The sequence below is a fragment of the Beta vulgaris genome, chromosome 9 (assembly GCF_026745355.1).
Source record: "Beta vulgaris subsp. vulgaris cultivar EL10 chromosome 9, EL10.2, whole genome shotgun sequence".
In the NCBI taxonomy this organism is placed as follows: domain Eukaryota; kingdom Viridiplantae; phylum Streptophyta; class Magnoliopsida; order Caryophyllales; family Amaranthaceae; genus Beta; species Beta vulgaris.
The window spans coordinates 17720880-17745767 of record NC_079210.1 but is presented as its reverse complement, the minus strand read 5'-3'; the positions used below and the strand labels follow the sequence as shown (position 1 = coordinate 17745767).

The window sequence follows — 24888 nt, the reverse complement described above, 5'->3', positions numbered from 1 at the left end:
GGGTGGAAATGGCCCTAGGAGATCCATGCCCCACATATCGAAGGGCAATAGGGACTGAATAGTGGTAAGGATGCTTGCAGCTTGATGGGGTAGGTTAGCGTGCATCTTGCACTCTTTGCATTTCCTGACCATGGCCGAGGCGTCTTCGCTCATGGTGGGCCAGTAGTACACTGCTCGCAGTGCTTTCGTGGTGATTGTCCGTGCCCCTTGATGGCTCCCACAAGATCCTCTATGTGTCTCTCGAAAGACATAGTCCCCCTCTCCGGGGGTGAGACAACGGAGAAGTGGGTGAGTGAACGATTTCTTGTACAGCTGTCCTTCGTGATATACGAACCATCTTGCTCGTCGTCGTATGCGCTCGGCCTCGAGCTCACTGTCAGGAAGATTACCATCTCGAATAAAACTAGGGAAAATTCTTCAGGTACCCCTGAGGTTTGGCGTAATTTCCAAATTACCCCCCACATTTGGGGAATTCCTCAGATACCCCTGAGGTTTGTGTTTGTGCTCAAGATACCCTTACTATGGATGGAAACCTAACGCCGTTAGGTTTCCTCTCTTTCTCCCCAATTTTCTTTTTCTCTCTCCACCCATCATCCTCCATTGTTGATGAACATGGAAGCTTTCTCTCTCCTCCCAACCCATTCTAAAGCCCTAACCATCCAACCCGCACCACCTCCCCTTCCCCCCACCCTCCCCCACCCCTGCAGCCCCCCACTCTGCCAGCCGCAACCCCCATTTTTGCAATCTCTCTCTCCTCTGTTTTTCGACTGGGCATCAATTTCGACTAGGTGGGGAAGGGGTGGGGTCGATTTTGACAGGGGTCTGGGCGTCGATTTGGACGGGGTTGGGTGGGGGAGGGGTGGGGTTCTTGCGACGGGGTGAGGGGCAGGTTGCGGGTGTGGGGCTAATCTGGTGGGGGAGGGGGCTGCTGGGGTAGTGGGAGGGTGGGGGAGGGGGTACGGGGGTAGGGGAGGGGTGGGGGGAAGGGGAGGTAATGGGGTTGGGTGGTTAGGGCTTTAAAGTGGGGTGGGAGGAGAGAGAAAGCTTTCATGTTCATCAATGGAGGATGATGGGTGGAGAGAGAAAAAGAAAATTGGGGAGAAAGAGAGGAAAACCTAACGGTGTTAGGTTTCCATCCATAATAAGGGTATCTTGAGCACAAACACAAACCTCAGGGGTATCTGAGGAATTCCCCAAATGTGGGGGGTAATTTGGGAATTACGCTAAACCTCAGGGGTACATGAGGAATTTTCCCATAAAACTATGATGTTGTCCATCCAAGTGGGGCTTCTATCGAGGGTATTCACTGCCTTGTTGATACTGGGAGCCCTCAAAACTTCCCACATTATAGGCCGAGGTGAGAGGTCCTCTGCTGAACTTGCTAGTCTTGACAAGGCGTCTGCCTGCTGATTCTCCGATTGTGGGATGTGAGTTATTGAGAAGTGAGACAAGTTGGCGATCTCCTCCTTTACTTTCCGTAGGTACATACGCATGCTGTCCTCCTTAGCCTCGAACTCCCCTGTCACCTGTCCTACGATTAATTGAGAGTCGGAGTGGGTTTTGAGTTCTTGAGCGCCGGCCGCCTTGCATAACTGTATGCCCAAGAGTAGTGCTTTGTACTCGGCCTCATTGTTCGAAGCAGTGAAGTCGAATTTGACGGCGTACTCAGTCCTGTTGGACTGCGGGTCAAGGATCAGGAGGCCAGCCCCGCACCCTACCTTCGATGAAGACCCATCGACAAAGAGACTCCAAGATCCTTCTTCAACGGCTTCTGGTCGGGAAGTACATTCCGCGATGAATTCGGCGAGGGCCTGGGCTTTGATGGCGCGCCGGGGTTCGAATTCGATGCCATAGTCAGATATCTGGGTAACCCAATCCGTAATTCTGCTCGATTGATTCTTCCTTTCCATTACCTTTCGCATGGGCTGGCTTGTAAGCACTCTGATAGGGTGAGCCTGGAAATTGGGCTTGAGCTTTCGTGTGGCTAAGACTAGAGCGAAGATCATTTTTTTGATTGGGGGGTACTTCGATTCAGCGCCTCGAAAGGCGTGACTCACGAAGTACACCGGATGCTGAGCTTTCTCTCGTTCGGCTACGAGAACCGCACTCACAGCATGGTCCGATACTGCGAGATAGACGAAAAGTGTCTCTCCTGGTAAAGGTGAAACCAATTTGGGAAGGCTTGCGAGATGACTCTTGAGTTGTTCGGATGCTTCTTCTGCTGAAGCACCCCATTCGAATGTTGCTTGTTTTAGGGCTTGAAAAAAGTGGAGGCTTTTATCCGCTGACCGAGAGAGAAAACGCCCTAAGGCTGCCATGCAGCCGGTTAGGCGGTGGACTTCCTTGACAGTTCGAGGGCTTTTCATTTCAATGATGGCCTGAATTTTATCGGGATTAGCCTCGATCCCCCGTTCATCGACGAGGAAACCCAGGCATTTCCCCCTTTTACGCCGAAGACACATTTCTTCGGATTTAACTTCATGTTGTGGGCGCGGAGGGTTGCGAGCGTTTCTCTTAGGTCAGAAACGTGATCCTCTTCTTTCCTACTTTTCACAATCATATCGTCGACATAAACTTCGACGTTACGACCGATCTGTTTTTCGAACATCTTGTTTACAAAGCGTTGATAGGTGGCTCCTGCATTCTTGAGGCCGAAAGGCATGACTCTATAGCAATAGACCCCCGAGCTCGTGGTGAAGGTAGTATGGACTTGGTCTTCTTCAGCCATGGGAATCTGGTGATATCTCGCATTGGCATCCATGAAGCTGAATGATGCATGACCGGTTGTCGAATCGACGAACCTGTCGATCTTAGGAAGGGGAAAGTCGTCTTTCGGACAGGCCTTGTTCAGGTTCGTGAAATTGACACACATCCTCCATGTTCCAGTTTGCTTACGGACTAAGACCACGTTGGCCAGCCACTCAGTATACTGGCATTCTCGAATGAATCCCGCGGCCAACAATTTCTGCACCTCCTCAGAGGCTGCTGCACTCCTCTCGGCTCCCTGGTGCCTGAGCTTCTGCTTGACTGGGCGATGCCCCTCCCGAATATTGAGTCGATGGACCATGAGCTTAGGATCAATGCCAGGCATCTCATCGACGGAATAAGCAAAGACGTCCTGAAATTCCTTTATGACCTCCAGGATTTGGACCTTGGTCTCCTCGGGGACCAGCTTCCCTATTCGAACCGTGCGACCCCGCTTCTCATCAATGCATATTTCTTCATCTCGATCGGCGGGGCGAGGTCGCTCATACCGCTTTGGATTATCAGCCACATAGAGTCCCATGACAGGGTGGGGCTCTTCTGGCTCGAGGCTCTTCCTCTTTCGAGTGGGTCCCTCCGTTTTGCACTTCAGGCTATTAACGTAGCACTCGCGAGCAGATTTCTGATCGCCGAATAGTTGAGCGACCTTTCCGTCGTCCCCTTCGAACTGCAAAAGCAATTGATACGTTGAGATGGCAGCTTTTACTTTGTTGAGAGTGGGTCGCCCAATGATCACATTATAGGGAAGGCTGGTGTCGACTACGAGATAATCGACAATGACATTTCGACCTGCTTTCTTTTCCCCCATCCGTGTCGGTAGCTTGACCGAGCCTATTGGGTGAACTGACTGTCCTCCAAAAAGCTACCAGCGGCTGGTCGATGGGAGTAAGATCTTTTTCTTCATATTTCAGTTTCCTCAAACAATCCATAGTGATGATATCCGCAGAACTTCCACTGTCAATCAAAACGCGGCCCACACGAAGGTTGGCAATCTTCATCTCGACAACCAGAGGGTCGTCATGCGGGGTTTGTATAGGCCGGTGACTGTCCTTAAAGGTCATGGTCGGGCATGTGGCAGAAGAGTTTATATCGCTTCCATGTTTCAAGGTGTAGAGGTGTTTCTTGCGAGAGCGGCTGGTTAAGCCCCCCGAAGCAAATCCACCTGCGATGACATTGACATATCCTGCGGTTTCGTCGCTTCGAGTCTGTTTTTCCGGACGGGGCTCGACTTTGTTTTCCTTTGGATCTTTTAGATACCGATTCAGCTTTCCCTCGTCAGCCAGTTTGTCCAAGGCTCTTTTGAGCTCTTGACACTCTCGCGTGGTGTGGCCACTGTCATGATGGAATTCACACCAGAGTTTTTTGTCTCGCTTATTGACAGATGTTCGAATTAGATGAGGCTTTGGCAAGGGGTATTTTCCTTTGATGTCTAGGTAGATTTCTCTTTGATTCAGGTTGTATCGAGGGTCGTTCCAATGACTTTTCAACCGAGGCTTCTTGTCTTTCTCTTTTCGAGAGACATCCCTGGGATTGTCTGCTCGTGGAGTGTATTCATGTTTTCTTTTCCCGGAGCTGGGCTCCTCATGGGTTTTGCAGATATCGGAGGCTTGTATAAATTTTTGGGCCAGGTTCATGGCTTCTGAGAATGAAGAGGCTTCACTCTCGGCCAGCTTTAGTTTGAACCTACTCGAAGGGTATAGCCCAGACATGAGAGCGGTGAACGCCACGCTATCCCGTAGGTCATACACCTTGAGAGACTCTGCGTTGAACCTCTTGATGTAATCTGCCAAGTCTTCCTCCCTCCGTTGTCTGATTGGCATGAGATGAATACTGGTTTTTCGATGCCTCCAACCTGCGATGAAGTTCTGTTTGAATGCTGTTTCGAGGGCGGTGAAGCTCGATATACTCCCGTAAGGCAACTCGGTGAACCAGGTTAGAGCCAGGCCTTTCAGGGTGGTGGGGAAGAATTTGCACCATGCGGCCTCACTGCTGGTCTGGACGCTCATTGTGCTTTGAAGGCGGCTAGGTGGTCGATGGGATCAGTTGTCCCGTCATAATGGTCGATCGGGGGGACCTTAACCTTTCGAGGGGTAAATGCTCTCATAATATTCTCGTTGAATGGCGTGGTGAATCCAAGATTCCCCATTTGAATACTTGATTCATGACTGGACTCGGAGCTCGACGACCGCTGCCTATGGCCCCATCGGCGCCGAGGCTCTTTCTCGTGCCGAGGCTCTTCTCGTCCTGAGGCTCCTTTCCCTGTTTCTCCCGCTCTCGAGGTTCTTTCTCTCGAGGTTCCCTCTCTCGAGGTTCCCTCTCTCGAGGTTCCCTCTCTCGAGGTTCTCTCTGCTCCCTGTTAGGGCTGGGGTTGACGTCCTTTGCCTTTGACTGGGCCCTTCTTTCATTTAGGACTTCCATGGCGTCACGATTACCATTCCTCCTGTAACGTTCGTTGATGACATGTCGGGCATAATCTTTTCCGGGGGCGGCCTGGGCTGCCCGTCGAGACACCCGTGATGAGCCCGGGGGGTCGAGGGCAATGACCTGTGGCTGGTCTTGGTTATCCGCTTGATGACGACCTACAGTTAGCTGAGGCCGCGGAGGTGGAGGGGCCCTGTTCGAAGTTCCTTCCCCTCCCACTTGGAAATTTAGCATTAGAGCTCGGAGGCCACGTTCGAAGTTGTCGCTGAGACGATCAGCTAGTTGCTGAAGGTCCTGCTGGGTGACCGGTTGAGGACTGGTATGCTCGAGGAGTGGAGGACCCCCTGGGGTTGGAGCAGTCCTCTCTCGAGGTATCCTGAGATTCACAGCACTCGCCGCTTCTCGAGGATTAGTTTCCTCGAGGACATGCTGGTTACGGGCCGAAAGCATGGGAACTAGACGAGGGTCTCCGGCCGTCTCGTCAGCTACCTCGGGGGATGGCGCTCTCGAGCGGTTGGAGGGGGCGGGAGCCCTTTGCCTCCTTTGGTTTCTCCGAGTGATGGCCATGACTTTTAGTTCGACTTCCCCACAGACGGCGCCAACTTGTTTCGTGTAAAAACTTGTATTAAGTGGGAATGATCGAGATTAAGGGTATGAAGGCCTGTCTGCTCGGAGACCTGCACAAAGCGAAGGTTAGACTACCCGGGGGTGGATCCGGGATCGCCCCTCCGACGATCAAGTCAGTAAGTGTATTGATTAATGGTTGCCAAGTGTACTGTCTAGGATTGCGTACTTCAATAAATGGGGATCTGCCCGGCATTTATAGGCGTTGAAAAGTGTGAGGAAATTCCCTGCCATGTAGGCACGGAATTTAAGGCATGTGGGCCCCACTGGGGGCTTCCACGCTGGAGGGGAGGATTTAGTCCTGATCACCGGAGGCCCAGGTTTGGGCCCAAACATTATGTATATATAAAAACTTGATATTATCAATCTACTAAGTGAGATAAATAATATAAAACACCATATATGTCTATGTTTTTTCTTTTATATTGAGAAATATTTAGAAATTTCTTTAATATTGCAAATAGTACAAAGACTCCAATTAGGTGTTGAACCCTAGTTTTGATGATGACAAAGAAACAAAGATGCAAACTAAGTAGTGAACTAATGAGTTATTTAAGTGTATGATGTTTAAGGTATCAATGAAAGGAACTGGAGAATACGAAGTCAAGGAAGAAGTCAAGAGAGGATTTCAAAGGCTAAGTAAAGAAGTTTCTATAAGTTGATACTGGAGCAAGCATTGGATCAAGAAGAATAAAAGCTAGGCGTTTTTTTTTTTAGTTCCAGTGTAAAGGAACAAAGTAAGGATGGTAAGGAACAGTGGCAGTTTTATTTGAGAATGAGGTTTGTTCCTTTCTAAGGAACAAACTAAGTGGCACTAAACGAATCTGTTAAAGGAACTTGGTTTATAAAAGGAACTAGACTTAGGCGTGCAAAGTATAACGGTACAATTATGAATTGAGTAAGTCATGCCTAAATTATAGGAAATTAGTTTTATCTAATTTCAAATAGTTAAGATAAAATCAGTTTTAAAAAGAAAATCTGTTTAAGAGAAAAGATTTTGTTTTTCGGAAAATATAAAGAAATAATTATCCGGTTTTATAAAGATTTTGTTTAAAAGATATTATTTTCTTAAAGATTAAAAATTCAGTTTAATGATAAAAGTGTTTTTATAAAACTGATTTTCGGATAAAGCTCAAGGAACTCCTATACTTAGGAGTTGTGGCTAAAATATATCCACGTTCATATTGAGATCATGGGATCATGGGACATGATGAAAACGTGTTCCTTAGGGGAAGGAACATCATGGGTTAATGGACTTAAATGTAATCGAGTTTTACTCCCACGTTCTTTGTGATTACACTATAAATATTGAAGTCTAGATAAGTTCCAAAATGTGTCTGACTAAGTAATTAAGTGAGTTTAACTAATTAAGTGTCAGTGCCTTCATTCTCTCATAATAGCCATTTGTTCTTTGCTTTCTTACTCTAATTCCACTAAGCTTATTTCGATCAATTGTATTTTTGGTTTTTGGGGTAAGGGAACTTTGAGTGAAGTTCTGTAAGAGAGAAGCTTTGAGTGAAGCTTGTATGAGTGAGAAAACTTCGAGTGAAGTTGAGAGGAACTACTGTTAAGGGAACAGTGGCTCAGGAACTTGAGTTTAGGAACTCAAGGTGTGGCTCGAGTTAGAATTAGGTTGTAACAAAGTTGTTTGGCCTAATTAGTGAAAGAGTTGAGTTTAAAATCCCTAGTGGTCGAGGTTGTTTCTTCTTGTTGGGCCCAAGAAGTTTTTCCTCGTAAAAATCCCTTGTGTTCCTTTTGCTTGTTTATTCGTTTAAGTTTTAATTTCCGCAAAAAGTTACGTTTATTTCTACACCTACAATTCACCCCCCCTCTTGTAGTGTTCCTAGGAAATAACAATTGGTATCAGAGCAGAACTCACGTAAGATAGGAAACCCTATTGAGAAAAAGATCCAAGGAACAATGAATACCACCGAGAAACTTGAAGAAGGTTATTCCACTCAAAGGCCTCCTATGTTCAATGGGAAGTACTACAACTACTGGAAGAACCGCATGGAGATATTCATCAAAGCTGAAAACTATCAGGTATGGAGAGTCATTGAAGTTGGTGATTTCGAAGTCACAACTACAAATGACAAAAATGAGGTAACTCTAAAACCCCTCTCTGATTATGACAAATCTGATTTTGAAAAAATGGAAGTAAATGCCATGGCTATTAAACTGTTGCATTGTGGACTTGGACCCCATGAACATAATAGGATCATGGGATGCAAATCCGCAAAGCAAATATGGGATTTACTAGAAGTAACACATGAAGGAACTAATGAAGTTAAAAGATCGAAAATTGATTTACTTATGAATCAATATGAACTGTTCTGCATGAAATCTAAAGAAAGCATCCGAGACATGTTTACTCGTTTTACTAACATTATTAATGAGTTGGCTTCTCTTGGAAAGTTTATTTCATCTGAGGAACAGGTTCGAAAGGTTCTTAGGAGTCTTCCTAAGGACAGATGGATGGCTAAAGTCACTGCTCTTCAAGAAACAAAAGACTTCACTAAGTTCAACTTAGAACACTGGCAGGGTCACTTATGACTCATGAGCTTCACCTTGATACTGAATATGGTGAAAGCTCCAAATCAAAATAATATCTCTCAAAGCAGATGATGAAGATGATTCGGATTCAGAAGAAGAAGAAGAGCCCTCATGGTTCGAAAATTTCGAAAGATGTATAGGAACATGAAGAATGGAAACTTCAAAGGTAAAACTAAGAAATTTTCTAACAAAGTGCTTGTCATAAATGTGGTAGTACAGATCACTTCATCAAGGAATGTCCTCTTTGGGAAAATGACAAAACCAAAGAAAGGAACAAGGAACGCTTTGCTGAAAGGAACAAAGAATCAAAGCCCCTTCTCTAAGGCAAATGTGCGCAAAGCTATGATAGCTGCTTGGGGAGATTCAGAGACGGAAGAAGAAGAGGAACAACAAACTGAAGAAACAGCAAACCTTTGCCTCATGGCAAACACTGACGAAAAAGAAGATGAAGAAAAAGTTGAGGTAAGTCAACATGGTCTTGAGTCAGACTTAGATTGTAAAACTAGGCCTGAAATATATGATCTTCTTTATGATGCAATTCTTGAATGTAGAGATGAACGTGAAAAACGAAAACAAACGGAACAAGCCCTAAAGGTTTGCAAGGAACACATAGAATGGCTTAAGAAAATGAGAACAGATGTTGAAACAAGATTCTTTGATTTATTTGATAAAAATTAAAAATCAAAGTATTATGAAAGTTAAAAAATGAAAATTATCTAATTAATTTAGAAATTTCACACTTGAAGGAGTTTGTCCCTGTTCAGAGTTCCTTTGATATAAGATCAACCCCTTTGAAAGCATACAGATCTGAGATTGAAAATTTGAATAAAGAGAAAAGTTGGCGTCGATCGTCATTTTTCGACACCGTCTGCTTCCCTTTCTCCGTCAGCAAGTCCTTCAGATATCCTTGCTTCAGCAGGTGGGACACCTCTCGCCTCAAAGCGACGCATTCGTCAGTGTGATGCCCATGGTCCCCATGGACGGTTTCTCATTCCTGAAAGGCCATTTAACAGCAGAACCTAAAGAATGCAAAGTATTAATGATACCTCCCATGGTGACGTTGAAACCGTATTCGCTTAACTTAGGGGGCAGGCCAAGATCATTCTTCCAGTCGCTGGCCGACCCGACATGACAGACGCTATGAACTTGCTGCGGACGCTCATAAGGCTTCTGACGCCATGACGCCTGGTTGTTGGTCGCCGCCTTTCGGCTGTTAGCATTGGCATAAGCCTTTCTGGATTGCATGTCTTCCTCCAGCCTGATTTGGGCCAGCGCCTTGGCTTGAGCATCCTCAAACGTTGGACAGGGATATTTGGTCAGCTCCTTGTAGAGGTCTGGTTCTTCATCTAAGCCGCGTCTGAACGCTTCGATGGCCGTCCGAGCATCACAATTTGGAATGGACACCTTCTTCTTGTTAAACCTGTTCACAAATTCCTTAAGAGACTCATCAGATTTTTGCACGATCCTATGTAAATCGCTAGCTTGCTTTTCCATTTTGCGACTACTAGCAAATTGCATATTAAAAGTGTTAACTAATTGAGCAAAAGAAGAGATAATCCCATTATTGAGATTAATAAACCACTGTAAAGCTGGCCCAGTCAGCGTCGAGCCAAATCCCTTGCACATGCATGCTTCTCGCATATTTTTTGGGATTGAAATGGTGATCATCCTCTGCTTGTATTGAGCGACATGGTCGTTGGGGTCTGTGGTGCCGTCATACAGCTTCATGGATGGGACAGAGAACCGCTTGGGCACTTCGATCAACGCAATGGGGTCTGCAAAAGGAGAATCAGCATAACTGTTAGGAGTAGCTTTTTCCATTGGCCGAGGGACGCCAGGAATGCGAGCGATCATGTCTTCAAATTGCCGAAGACGCTGCTGGACCGGATCATCAATACGGCCTTGGACGGGCGCTTTTGGCGGACCAGCACCGCCATTTTCATCACCGTCACCGTCTTCTCTTTCTGAATCATCAGCCTCCTCGGGAATGACATGGTTCACGGGAGTCTCGAATCCGTCAGCGTCCAGATCGCTCATCTTAGAGACGTCACGAACATTGCGAGGCTTTGGTCTCTTCGACGTCTTTTGGGCGGATTTCAAGCTCTGGTTCTCCATGCAAGACGCGACATAGCTTTCCTTCAATAACGCCATTTCCGCCTTGACGCGGTTGAGCTCGTCAATGACCTCTTGGGTAGTAACCCACTCCTGCCATTAAAAACACAAAAGGATGGAAGAGTATGGAAAAATCAAACGAAAGAATGTGATTGCCAATGAATGTATAAAGATCTTGCTGTGGCCCCACGGCAGGCGCCAAATTGTTTATGCCGATTTTGTACCAAGTACTTAAAAGGTTAAGGTGCCAACAACTAGATCAATATATAAATAGCAATCAACATTATTAAAGAAATAAACGACATGAAATGAATAAAGCGATAAAAGGAACAAAGAATTGTTGACGCGGAAAACTCAAAAAGGGAAAAACCGCGGGTGATGCTCTTGATCACCAATCCACTAATATGATGTCGGCGTCGTACAAGTATCGAACAATGCAAAGAACTTTGTTCTTCGTTACAAAGAGAATTATGATAGTAGGGAAGATGGTGAATAAACTTAAGAGATACTTAGAGAGAGAAATTAACTCAGATAGATCACTAGGTTTACATGATATATATATATATATATATGGGAATCTTCTTTAGCTGATCTTGTGAGTTGCTCCACTATCTCCGTGCCATGTCAGCAACAATCCCATTTATATCTGAACTGCTCAACTGCCCCATCAATATATTTTGAACTAGTCTCCCCCTATTTTGGCGGCCCAACTTTTATCTCTCCCTTTTTTGCAATCCAGCGCCAAGTTGTAAAACGTGGGGGATTTTAATTATTTCTACTTTTGCGAATGCAGCTTTTGTAATGAGAGTGTATTAAGCAAAGTTTATACATTAGATTTTAAGCTCGAAGGATAAATTATTATTTTTATTCTACAGAGGCTGATAACGCGAGAAGAAGAGAGTAGAGATGTCACAGTCATTGGAGCTGCTACTGATACAATTTTTGATGCCCGACAATGATGCTCGAAGGCAAGCTGAGGATCAAATCAAGCGATTAGCCAAAGACCCACAAGTAGTTCCTGCTTTAATTCACCATCTTCGCACTGCCAAAACTCCCAATGTTCGCCAACTTGCTGCTGTTTTGTTGCGCAAGAAAATTACTGGCCACTGGGCTAAGCTTTCTCCTCAGCTCCGTCAACTTGTCAAGCAATCCCTCATAGAAAGCATCACTTTGGAGCATAGGTACCTTTTACTTACTTTTCATTTTTGTGTTTTTTTTTTGTCTGTATTGTTTTATAGCGATGATTTGCTTTCGAATAAATACATATATATATAAATGACCAGAATTCTTTGATTTAGACAATCGATGTTGTACTTTTTAAGGTGATTATTGGAAATTACTGATGTTGGTTGTGACTTGTGTTAATGATATTATGACTCTTACTCATTAGTAACAAGAATGTTGGTTGAATAGAAGTAAAAATAGTTGACAAAATCATGAAAACAATAATTACGAATTTCAATCATTACCTTTCGAATATTATAGAAAAATAATGATAATTTCTAATATGAAATTGGAAATTTTGTTGAATTTTCTTCATTGATATGGTCTGGTTGAAACTAATTGGCCTGGTCATTTCCTACAAGAATAAGTGACAAATTTGTGATATAAGGTGATGGCTATACAACTTTAGTGTCATCTTTTTAACTTCATATATCTGACTTCTTTCAGTCCGCCAGTGAGACGAGCAAGTGCAAATGTTGTCAGTGTTGTTGCAAAGTATGCCGTTCCCGCTGGAGAATGGCCTGACTTGTTGCCATTTCTTTTCAGTGCAGTCAGAGTACACAAGAGGATCACAGGGAGGTATGCTTGTCAGATGCTGCACTTGTTTGGTAGTTGTCTAACAAGATGACCACAAAATTATAGCTGTCAATTTAACTTTCATATTCTTCTTCACTACATATCTAGTTTACTATGCGTGTGTATGTAATATATATATATATATATATATATATATATATTATATATATATATATATATATATATATATATATATATATATATATATATATATATATATTGTTTCATTATTAAGTTTGGTGACTTAGGTTATACTGTGAGATAGATACAATTCTAGACACAAATACTCTTATAAATTACAGAAATGAATTATATCGAGAAGTTATCTAATTGAAAGAAGAATGTCAACGTATCTCAGCCGTTGAAACATGTCAGTGTTAGCTGAATTGAAGTCTGCATGTTTTAGGATGTTTTAGGATAACAGAATAGAAGTCATATTACATTGACGACTATGGAAGAGATAAATTTGTTCTCATTCCTTTTCGCTTGATCTCCATCCCCTGAGCATGGCTCACTTGCAACCATTGCTTGTGCTATTGTTGCTGCCAATGTTGTCATTTCGTCAAAGCCACCAAAAGTTAGCTGTTGTTATGACTACAATTTATCTATTTGTTCTATTTTAGCCACCATTTGGCTTACTTCTTACATCCTTATTTGGTAATTATTGTGTGGTTATCTCTAGAGGGGAAGTGACAAAGGATGTAATTTCTGTTATTAGGGAGTATCAAACAGTGACAGTGATTGGGGTAATCAGTAATGTTTGTGTATCTTAAGTCATAGTGCATATGTCAAATTTTCGCATCTGCTGTATTGGCCTATTGACTTTAATTGCTCTGCATAGACTGCGTTGGCCTCATATTAGTAGCATGCTTTTTATTTGCCTTTTCAGCCAGTACATGTATTGATTGATATCTGAATTCTTGCTTTCTTTTTATACCAGTGTATTAGTTAACAACAATAATTAGAGGAGCATGCAGTCACAGAAGTTCTTACACAACCTGAAATAAATCAAGAATAAGTTCACAAAATGAAGAAGCAACTTCATATAAATGTCACATTACTGTCTTTAAAACCTTTTGACTTTGATGCGAATTGCTAACATGCTTATTAAGGATTTTTTCTTTATCATAAATTATTTATGTTCATATTTTAATAATTTTATTTCAAAGTAAAATCCGTCTAACTCACAACTTCCTCTGAATTTTCTCACACTTCTATATAAATATTTCATCTTATAGGATCTTAAGCCTTAAACGTGTATGTTTTGTGTTTATCTTGTTTTTGGGCTATTAAGTGTAATGTTAATATTTCTAGTGTACTTGTTGTACCCTAAATCTTGCTGCTTGTTGCATTTATTAATGTTGCTCCCAATTCATACTTGAGTAGATACTATTAGCTAAATGTTGCACATTGGGTTCTTTGCCAGGTTTCGTTGATTCTTTTCAGCTCCTTGACTGAAACAATTGGGGATACATTTCGGCCACATTTTGCGGACCTTCAAAGTCTTTTGCTAAAATGTTTGCAGGACGAGACAAGCAGCCGAGTTAAACTCCGAAGGCGTTCATCAATGTCTGTACCAAGGGAAACCCCTTTTTGGAGTACAGTGGCATTTAGTTGCTTTGCAAGATCACATATAAGGTGTCTTTAATTTTTAGAACTTATATAGACCAAGGGTTCTGACTCTCTATGGCAACCATTGAACTCTTTAATATCACTTCTAAAATATATATGCATTTAAAGAGGCCAAAAGCCAAGCTGATCTTGTAAACCCCCAGCCTTCCCCTCCCCTCAACAACCCCCCCCCAAATAAAAAAAAGAAAAACACCACACACACACACTCAAACACACACTCCCCCCCTCCTGTGTGTGCGCGCCCGCGTGTGTTTGTGTTTCTTTCTTTTGAAATAAAATCCAGGCTGGTTGATTAGTGTAGTAAAGGCAGTTAGTCCTTGTAAGGCCCTGTTCTTTTCAGGCTTAAGTTTGCTGAATTGAACTAAAATTCTCACAGCTGAACTGAACTGAAATGAACTTCTTACAACTGAACTGAACTGTAGTGTAAAAATGAACTAAGCACAGCTGAACTGAACTGAACTGAAATTCTCTCAACTGAACTGAACTGAACTGAACTGAAGCTGGAAAGAACAGGGCCTAAAAAGAGCCTACTTGCAGAATAAGTGAAGTGTAAAACGATTCAGACAAAGCATTTTGACTTGTTGAAAGGAGTTTTTATATTTAACAAGTAAATAACAAAAGAAACTATTTTGCAAGAGATGATTGTAAAATTAGTAATAAGAAACCATATTACTAATTCTCATAACCTTACTACCATTAGCGAGCACTAATGTAATGGATCGACTTTATTTTGGTAGCATTAACTCATTTCTAGTTTGCAGGAAACTCCCACACGTGTCACCACATAATTCGCTAATGTGTCAACCACGGAACTCACTGATTTGGGCTTTTGTTTAATGTAGGTCAAATTCAGGGACTTCATACCTGGAATACTGCATGCTGCAAGGCAGTGTCTTGCTTCTGGTGATGAAGATGTTGCTGTAATTGCCTTTGAAATATTTGATGAACTAATTGAGTCACCTGCACCACTTCTCGGAGATTCAGTTAAATCCATAGTTCAGTTTTCTCTTGAGGTTTGCTCAAATCAGAATCTGGATGTGAGCACCCGTCATCAGGTCAGACAACATGTTTTGGCTTGGCACATTAGATTTGCTGATAGGAGCTGTTATAGACAGATAGACTTTTCGTTCTTGATTGTAGTTTGCCATGATCCTTACCTTTCCATTTGTAAATTTGTTTGTCAGGCTATTCAAATAATTTCCTGGCTGGCACAATACAAGTATACTTCTCTTAAAAAATACAAGCTGGTAATGCCAGTCTTGCAAGTCATCTGCCCTATGCTTGCGGAGTCAAGTGACAGGGGTGATAATGAGGACCTTGCCCCAGATCGAGCTGCGGCAGAAGTTATTGACACAATGGCTTTGAACCTCCCAAAACAAGTTTTCCAACCAGTGCTGGAATTCGCATCTATAAACTGTCAAAATGTTGATCCAAAGTTCCGGGAAGCTGCAGTCACTGTTTTGGGAGTTATATCTGAGGGCTGCTTGGAATTAATGAGAAATGATCTAAAGCCTGTTCTTCAAATAGTTTTGGGATCTTTGAGAGACCCACAGGAGATGGTGAGAGGTGCTGCTTCATTTGCATTAGGTCAGTTTGCTGAGCACCTACAGCCTGAAATAATATCACACTATGAGAGTGTGCTGCCTTGCATATTAAATGCTTTGGAGGATGCCTCTAATGAAGTAAAGGTAAAGCAAGATATTCATAAATACAATAATTTTGTAGTAAACTAATCATATCATTCTCTTTCATTATTGGTATGAATATCTTGCACAGGAAAAGTCATACTATGCTTTGGCTGCCTTCTGTGAGAACATGGGTGAGGAAATCCTTTCGTTTATTGATCCTTTGATGGGAAAGCTTCTGTCAGCTCTTCAAAACAGTCCTCGAAATTTACAAGAGACTTGCATGGTTAGATATAATCTTTTTTTTGTGTATTATTTTTTTTCACACCTCATGAAGAAAGTTGACACTTTCTAGAAAACAAAGTGAAATCAAAGTTTCACACTTTTCTGGGAGCCTTTAAATGTTCAAGCAAAAATGCTCTTTTGTATTTCTGTATTGCACCTCAGATAACGGCGCATTCATTCCTTTCTCACACAAACCTAGGACATCTTTACCTCACTATATATACAAACCTTAGCCAATCAAAAAGAAGAAAAAGAGACAGCTGTAAAGAAGCTAAAAGACAAAAGACATATCCTAGATGAAAGACAAAATAAAAATAAAACAAACAAAGAAAATAACCAGTAGGACTAAATAGAACTAAGAGCTATTTTCTTCACCTCATCTGTTGTATCTCTTTTGGCACAGTGATGGATTCTTGATAGTTGTTATCCTCATTTAACTCATGCATCTTATTTTTCTCTCAGTCCGCAATTGGTTCTGTTGCATCAGCTGCAGAGCAAGCTTTCTTGCCATATGCTGAAAGGGTTCTTGAGCTGATAAAAAAACTTCATGGTTTTGACAAATGATGAGGACCTCCGTGCACGAGCAAGGGCGACTGAGTTAGTAGGAATAGTAGCAATGTCAGTTGGGAGAGCAAGGATGGAGCCCATATTGCCGCCTTATATTGAGGCAGCGATAGCTGTAAGGTTTCTAAACTTCAGTTGTGGTTATATGGCTGTTGTTTGTTTCTAAGTGGCGGCTGTTCATGCCACTTTAGGGTTTTGCTTTGGAATATAGTGAACTGCGTGAATATACCCATGGATTCTTCAGCAATGTGGCTGAAATCCTGGACGATGGATTTGCGAAGGTAAGCAAGGTTGTCCTTTCAAAATTATGCAATTTCTCTCCTTTTCTATGATGGTTGTTTAAAGCGGTAGATAACTTCTTAATTCAAATAACAGTACCTTCCACATGTTGTCCCGTTGGCATTTTCCTCCTGCAATCTTGATGATGGTTCAGCAGTTGACATTGATGAATCTGATGGTGATGAAAATGCTAATGGGTTTGGAGGAGTGTCGTCAGATGATGAAGCTCATGACGAACCAAGAGCGAGGAATATTAGTGTAAGGACGGGAGTTTTAGATGAAAAGGCAGCTGCTACTCAGGCCGTAGGACTGTTTGCTCTTCATACGAGAACCTTTTATTCACCGTATCCTTCCTGTGTGCCAATGATGCTCTGTCCTGTACTTATGTCTTGAGTTCTAGACATTTCATTTTATCATATTTATATTTTAAAATCCTTGACTGGTCTTCAAAGATACCTGGAAGAGACTATGCAAATCTTGGTACGGCATTCTATTTACTTTCACGAGGATGTAAGGCTTCAGGCAATTATTGCCTTGAAAAGTAAGTTTCTATATTATCTGGTACTTGTTACTTTATGGTCTCCATCTACCATGTCAAATCCTTCCCTGTTTGTGTTTTATGATTGATAATTTCTTGTTTGACTGCTGATGCATTGACCATATAGGTCATATTTGATCGATGCAAACAACTCTTCCTCGTATGAAGCTATCATGGCTCTTTAAAATTGGGCTCATCATATGTTATGACTTATGAGCAATACCATTTTGCTTTTATTAAATGTGCATGTGTCGTGTATAGGTATAATAATGAAATTAATGACGGGTCTTTATTACTTAAAAAATAAGAAATACGAGAGAGAGGCGCTTGTTTTCTGTGAGAGGCAACAAAGTGTTGGTGCCAGAGTGCATACATTTGGCTTTATAATGTTTGTATATATAATTAGCGCCGTTTTTGCTGCAGATGTACTAATAGCAGCGCAAGCGATCTTCCAATCTCATGCGGTGAGTACTAATGAACATGTTGAATTCCTTTAAGGCCCTGTTCTTTTGGGCTTAAATTCTTGGTGCTTCACTTCAGTTCAGCTCACTTTAGCTCACTCTACTTCAGTTCAGCCCACTTCAGCTCACCTACTTCATTTATTACTTCATTTCAGTTCAGTTCAGCCCACTTCAGCCCTTACTTCAGCCCAGTTCAGCCCACTTCAGTTGACTTCAGCTCAGCTCACTTCAGCTGACTTCAGCTCAGCTCAATTCAGCTGACTTCAGCTCTGCTCACTTCAGTTGAGCTGACTTCAGCTGACTTCAGTTCAGTTCAGCCTACTTCAGCCCAAGAACAGGGCCTAATTCTAATCTCTGATGTGCTGGCAAACCAACCTTTTAACTGTTTTTTCTTCTGTCATTTGCTTGCAGGATGGTTCAACAAAGGCAAAAGAATTTCTTGGTAAATATAAGTTTTTTTTTTTATTGAGATTGGGTTCCTTCCTTTTGCTTGTTTGTGGCTAGCTTTTTGATGACTTATTTTATTTATTATTATTTTTATTTTTTTTAATTTACTCCTTTTTCCAGATACTGTTCTTAACATATATCTTAAGACTATGACTGAAGATGATGACAAGGAGGTTGTTGCTCAAGCTTGTATGGGCATAGCAGACATTGTCAAGGATACAGGATATACTGCTATTGAGGCTTGTTAGTGTTAATCTTTAGCTGGAATTCTTATACTGCTATGATTTTTCTTTACCCCCTGATGCAAGCATGTGATTAGCTGAACTTATTTTCAGATATGCCACAGCTAGTCGATGCAACATTAGTGCTGCTTACTGAGAAATCAGTCTGTCAGCAGATTGAGTCAGACAGTGACATTGATGACGATGACACTGCACATGATGAGGTTTTAATGGATGCAGTTTCTGACCTTCTCCCTGCATTCGCTAAGTCTATGGGTCCTTATTTTGCACCAATATTGGCCAAACTATTTAGTCCCCTGATGAAATTTGCGGTGGGCAATCATTCTTACTGTGTCATTGCTAGTCTTTAATACTTTAGATAATATTTATCTGAATATTTTGATTCTGCAGAAAGCTTCACGTCCACCACAAGATCGGACCATGGTGATTGCAACCCTTGCAGAAGTTGCGCAGAACATGGGTCCACCTATCGCTGGCTATGTTGATGTAAAGTTTTGTAATTTATTACTAATAAAAATTTATTGCATTGATTTTCAGGAGTAATGTAGTGGATCTTTTTCATAATGGCTAACATAACTAACTTTATTTCTGCAACCAAAGATCAAAGGCATAATTCCATAGAAATTGCATGTTTATTTCTTCATCTCATTTTTATACTAGGTTTGAGTGTTATGACGTAGTTATCCATGTTTCAGGCGGTGATGCCATTGGCATTGAAAGAACTGGTATCTTCTGATGCAACAAATTGGAGAAATGCCGCTTTCTGTGTCGGTGAATTCTGTAGAAATGGCGGGGAAGTGGCTTTAAAGTATCCGTTGTGCATCTCAGTTTTACTTGAGCTTGATTCTTTGAATTACACAATCTTTATCTTGTACTTGTGATGTGAGAATAGTTTTTGTTGATGTATTAGGCTATTAGCACAAGGAATGTGAAGAAATGCTGCTACTTCTTAAGTAGTTCTGCATAGGTAGGATAGAATTAAAAGTTATTTATCTATAAATTGAGTCTTGGATGTTCTTTGTTAGCCTGTTTTCTCTTTCATCGGTATTAGATTCTATGGTGATATTTTGAGGGGACTCCACCCGCTTTTTGGTGAGTCAGAGCCTGATGATGCCGTGAGGGATAATGCAGCAGGTGCTGTGGCAAGGATGATTATGGTACATCCTGAGGCTATTCCATTAAATCAGGTTAGTATCTCACCTGGGTTTCCTGGAGAGTTCTCGTAAACTCATGATAAGATTTCTGATCAATGTTGACCTGAGTGTTATCTTTGAACGTTCTTGTTTCAGGTGCTCCCTGTTTTCCTGAAAGCGCTTCCTATAAAAGAAGATCATGAAGAGTCTAGTGCTGTTTATAGCTGTGTTTGTAATCTAGTTTTGTCATCCCATCCTCAAGTAATTCTTCCTCCGAAACATGTGCCAACTAATTATGCTATATTCTTCTGTCTCCTGGAAGATTCTTCTACTAATCTCTTGCTCGGACTTTAATTAAAATTACCTTGAAATAATATGGCAGACCTTGTCACTGGTTCCAGACTTGGTCAATCTTTTTGCTCAAGTAGCATCATCACAGCTGGAGACCAGTGAAGTAAAAGCCCTGATAGGAAGGGCTTTCTCACATCTTATCTCTATGTATGGGAATCAAATGCAGCCCCTGGCCTAGTGAGCTCACTCTCTCCTGCGCATGCGAATGCTCTTGCTTCGTTAGCTCCGCATAGTTGATTTATACTGCACCATTGAGCTGGTCTTTTCATTTTTGAACATATTCCCCACAATAGAGAGAAGATGTGTGTCCAGTCCTGAATTTTTTAGAAAGCTGCCTGAAGACGGCAACAGTCAAGACATGGCGTGGTAATTTTCACCCCTTCCCAGGTATGCATATTGTGTTGTGCTGTTCCAAATCACGGTTTCTTCATGAATTGCCCCTGAATCATAAGTTTATTCATGAAATGCTCTCAATGTTTTCAAAATTCACCAGATTTTCATAAATTCATCAAATACCCCTAAAGTAAAACATAATATACAATATTCCCTATATGAATATTGAAAATGTAAACTTATCATATTTAGTTCATGGTTTTGTAAAACAACAATGCAAATGATTCCCAAAGTGGTTCCTGTGTATCTATAGTAATGCAAAAACATGTGATTATTGAATATATATATACTTCCTCCGTAACAAAATAAGTGCAACAAAGGAGTTGATTATATATCTCACAAATAATACTTCACACTTGTTTGTTGCACTTATTTTATTATGGAGAAAGTACGTAATTATGCCTAAAGAGCAATATTTATGTGCAAACAAAAGTAAAAGGAATAATTTCATGATCACTATGTCTAATTAATTTTCAGATAAGGGTACAATGTATATTCAATTTTACTTTAAGAAGGTATATGGTAGATTAAGTGATGTACTAATAGATTAATGAGAACGTATTGTGTCGGACTCGTCCGACCATAATCTTTGGTCGGACGACTTTCAGGTGGTTCCAATTTTTTTTCAGGTAGTCTTCATTTTTTTTCAGGTAGTCTTCTTCATTTTTTTTCAGGTAGTCTTCATTTTTTTTTCCGTTAGTCCATTATTTCTTTTAGTTGGCCCATTATTTCTTTCAGTTGGTCCATTTTTTGTTTCAGTTGGTCTATTATTTGTTTCAGTTGGTATACATATTACGAAACAAAGTCCAACTGAAACAAAACAAAGTCCAACTGAAAGAAACAAAGTCCAACTGAAAGAAAACAAAGTCCAACTGAAAGAAACAAAACACTAACCTCTGCTTTCTCTCACTTTCTCCTTCTTCTTCATTCCTCTTCTGCCAGCTTAACAAAATTGTGAGACACTACCCCTAAATTGCAGAAGAGATGTTGTATCAATAATGACAACAAAATCTTCAGCTGCACTTATTGTTATCGTAACTTCACCTCTTCTCAAGCTCTTGGTGGTCATCAAAACGCTCATAAACGTGAAAGATCTGCTGCTCGCCGCCTCCATCTCTCCTCCTCCGCCATCAAAACCACCAACAACCACAACCACAACACCACCACCACCACCAACACCACCAACACCAACAACTCTCTCCAGATGAGTGATTATGGATACGGATACGGATACGGGTATGGAAATGGGATTGCTTATTCTTCAATTACACCAACTAATTATCCTGCATTGCCGTACTACTATCCTTCTGTTAGTTACTTTGATGATGGAGAAGCTTCTGTTTCCGGTGGTGTTGATGGTGGTGGTTGTGGTGGTGATGGTGGGTTTTATGTGGGAATGGTGGAGAATCCTTCGACCGTCGTCGTTGCTGTATATTATAGTACTGGGCTCAGCCCGTCTGACGAGAATATTGGGTCAGACGGTCTGACCCGATACTTTCACTAGATTAATAACCTTTGGTTAGTAAAAGTAGTTAGTGGTAAACTAAAAAGTGCGGAGTATTTCATGAATAAACTAAAATACTTGGGGGAATTTCATGATATAGCCATTCAGATTAATCTTCAGCCAGAGTAGCTTCATTGTTTGCATCTGATCTCTCAATTGTGGATCCTGATTTCTCCTTAATCTTATCGGTGATATGCAGAACCAAGATCACCTTGGCTCGATTGTCCTTGATGAGGATGCACTGCCTTTTCAATTTTTGGCTTTGATGTTTTGCTTACAGGTTTTCTTTTTCACCCTTTTTTTTAATCAAAACTCAAAAGTAAAGCGTTGTATTCTTTTAATTCTTTATTGGTTTTGATTTTGGCTTGATATGTATATTAGGGGATCTTATTTAGATCCCGTATCATATTCGTTAAATATACTAGAAACTCTAGTGAAAGAAAGTGCTCCATATGATGCTTTGGATTTCTAGTGAGAGAAAAGCCTTTGGTCCAAGAAAAAAAAAGAGAAAGAAAAAATGGTGCCCCTTTTGCCTTCTGAAGAAGGCCAATCTCCCTCACCCCCAAATTGCTTCTTCCTTACGCCTTTCTCTCTGCATCTCTCTCCTTTCTTCCATCCGCCAATCATCTCCTCTCTCCCCTACTGATCCTATTCCCCCCTATCTTGCTTCTCATAATTGCTCCCTATTAACTCCTAAATTAGTCACGCCTTTGCCTATTCCCCAGAATCTTTCTCCGATTGCCCGGGTTCTTAACCCTAACACGCAATTAATTCTGCCACTTTACTGCGTTCTCCCTCTTAATGATGGTTCTTTGGTGGTTAATTTTGGCCTGCTACGGATTTGCCTCGAGATTCAGCAGAAGACTTATCATCCATTTAATCCCTTCCTCTTCACGGTGCTGGTAAGGCCCAATGGATGGACGCCCTCGCCATTATCTCTCTCCTGCCTCAAATCTTCTCACAAATCTGCTCCTATGATGTCTTATATTTTATTGTTGTTCACTCTCAATTACCACTTACTTCTCCACTGCCTCCTCTTGTCCATGTCTGATATCCCTCCCCCCTCCTTTGCTGATGTCGTCCGATCCCCTAGCCATCTTCATTCCCTTTCCCCTAACCTTACTAGGGCCACCCACTCTACAACTACCCCTCTGGATCACCCTCTTAGTCCGACCCCTTCTCCCGACACCACTGTGGTTCAATCAGTGGGAAGTGACGATAACAGTTCACCTTCCCCTTCCACTCAATCACGGCACCCAGGTTTTCCTGTCACAGACGTTCCAAATAATCCTACCCCAAGTGTAACGGTTCAAGCCCCCACCCTAGATGAATATGAGCTTAACCAATTTCATGCGACTTGCCTCTTTGGGAAAGTCTGGGGGGATCCTACTCCTACTGCTTCTGTCACTAGTCGCCTCCGTAGAGAGTGGACCTTTATTCAGGGAGAGGTCTCCATTCGATACCTCTCTAATGACTGGTTTTTAATCCGGTTCTCTAACCCCCTCGATAAAGGTGATGTTTGGGATCGCCGGCCATGGTTTGTGCAGGGGTTAAACTTTGTCCTTATTCCTTGGAAGCCTCTTTTCAAACCTTTCTGCAATACTATCACTAGAGTCGACCAATGGGTTAAAATACCCTTCCTCCCTAATGAATTTTGGTCTTCTTCGCACCTCACTACCCTAACTCAAAAGGTGGGCCGCCTTGTTAAGCTTGATAAATTCACCCAGCTCAATGATGACAAGGCTCAATTTGCCCGTGTTTGCCTTAATATTGATATCTCTAAGCCTGTTCCTCGCTCTATAACTATGACCTCCGGCCTCGACTCTTCCGAGTTTTTCTTAACTTATGAAGGAGTCCATGAGGTCTGCCCTTTATGTGGAGCTAAGGACCACTTCCTCAACCTTTGCCCCCGGAAACCGGCTCCTTGCCTTCACTTGGTGGTGGCCAAGTTAGAGTCCAGCAACATTGCCTCCCCTACTGACCCTGATTGGATTTCAGTTCGCCCCCAGCGCCGCCAAAGGACCCGTTTTTCTCATCGTCCCCCTAGAAATCTCCCCTATAAACACCTTGCCCCCTTACAACCTGTCCCCTCACTCATATGTTCCGAATCTTTACCACCTGACTCCCCACCATCTCATCCACCCCCTCTTCTTCCTCTCCCTTCCACAATCACCACTGCCAATGCTTTTGCCACCTTAGCTGATTTCCAAATCTCTTGTGATGAAGGGTTCTGTTTACAACCCCCTGCTGCAGACCTTCCTTCTCCTGGCCTTCTGGACCAAGCTACGGACCCCGTTCCGGATGATGACATTGATGAAGCATTTCTTCAGGCCCTTGGCGTCATCCACCATAACCTACACCTCTCTTTTGATGCTGACATGACTGACCAGCTATCCCCGGTTGTTGGTTCCCCCTCTTCAGCTGGGTCGCAGTCCCCTCGAGATAACACTAAGTGCCGCAAACGCGACGATGTTCCTTCTCCTGCATCTTCTCCATTATTGTGCTCTGCTCTTGTCATTTTGCGACTAATTGGGATGTTTTTTGGAGCATGTGTTTTGCTCAGTTTTTTGTACTTATGCTGACGTTAATTTCTCTTACTATAATCCCTCTTCCTTTTGTTTTATCCCCAGTTGCACTTAATGCGATTCATGTAAGCTTTGGGGCTGTTTTGTATATGTTAGTTATCATCAATTTCAGCATTTTCAGTTTGTTCAGTTACTCCTTGGCTTGGTATTCGTGCTTCTTGGTTCCTAGTTTATTAGTTTGGTTGCCTATTGTTTACTTGTTTTCTATCCATATCTGTGCATTGAACCGTTTGCCTTTTCGGATTATCTTCACCAATCCTTGCAGGGTCACTTTTATTATTGGCCCTTATGCTGCTGACTCAGTCGTTCACACCACCCCATGTTCGACCCTCGGGGCGGCCACAAATTTTGTTGTGCAAAGGTTGTCTCTTCTCCCTCTCTTTGGTCAACTGGAACGGGTTTTTTCCGCCCACTAAACTCGAGTGCTCCATCACTCGCTATGGAACTTATCTTATTTGCACTATGGTTTGTTTAATCTTAATGCAACATTCCTCCACCATATTTACTTTTTACTGCATCCAGGCGCTCAAACAGATTGGCCCCTTTCCCTAGTGTCCTATATCCTGATTTCTTTGT

At 42.1% G+C, this 24888-nt stretch overlaps 1 protein-coding gene and 1 pseudogene across 1 annotated transcript; one reads left to right on the top strand and one right to left on the bottom strand.

The window, feature by feature from the left end:
• Window positions 1–4863: 4863 nt before the first annotated feature.
• On the bottom strand, window positions 4864–5751 carry LOC130590167 (uncharacterized). The gene has a single exon (XM_057392185.1). It carries the CDS (start codon window positions 5749–5751, stop codon window positions 4864–4866), a length of 888 nt encoding a protein of 295 aa, XP_057248168.1.
• Window positions 5752–10976: 5225 nt separating this feature from the next.
• On the top strand, window positions 10977–22178 carry LOC104903086 (uncharacterized; annotated as a pseudogene).
• Window positions 22179–24888: the final 2710 nt, after the last annotated feature.

Excerpts from the sequence above, each read along its gene's own strand:
- LOC130590167 (XM_057392185.1), bottom strand. The coding sequence starts at position 5,751 with ATGGCCATCACTCGGAGAAACCAAAGGAGGCAAAGGGCTCCCGCCCCC.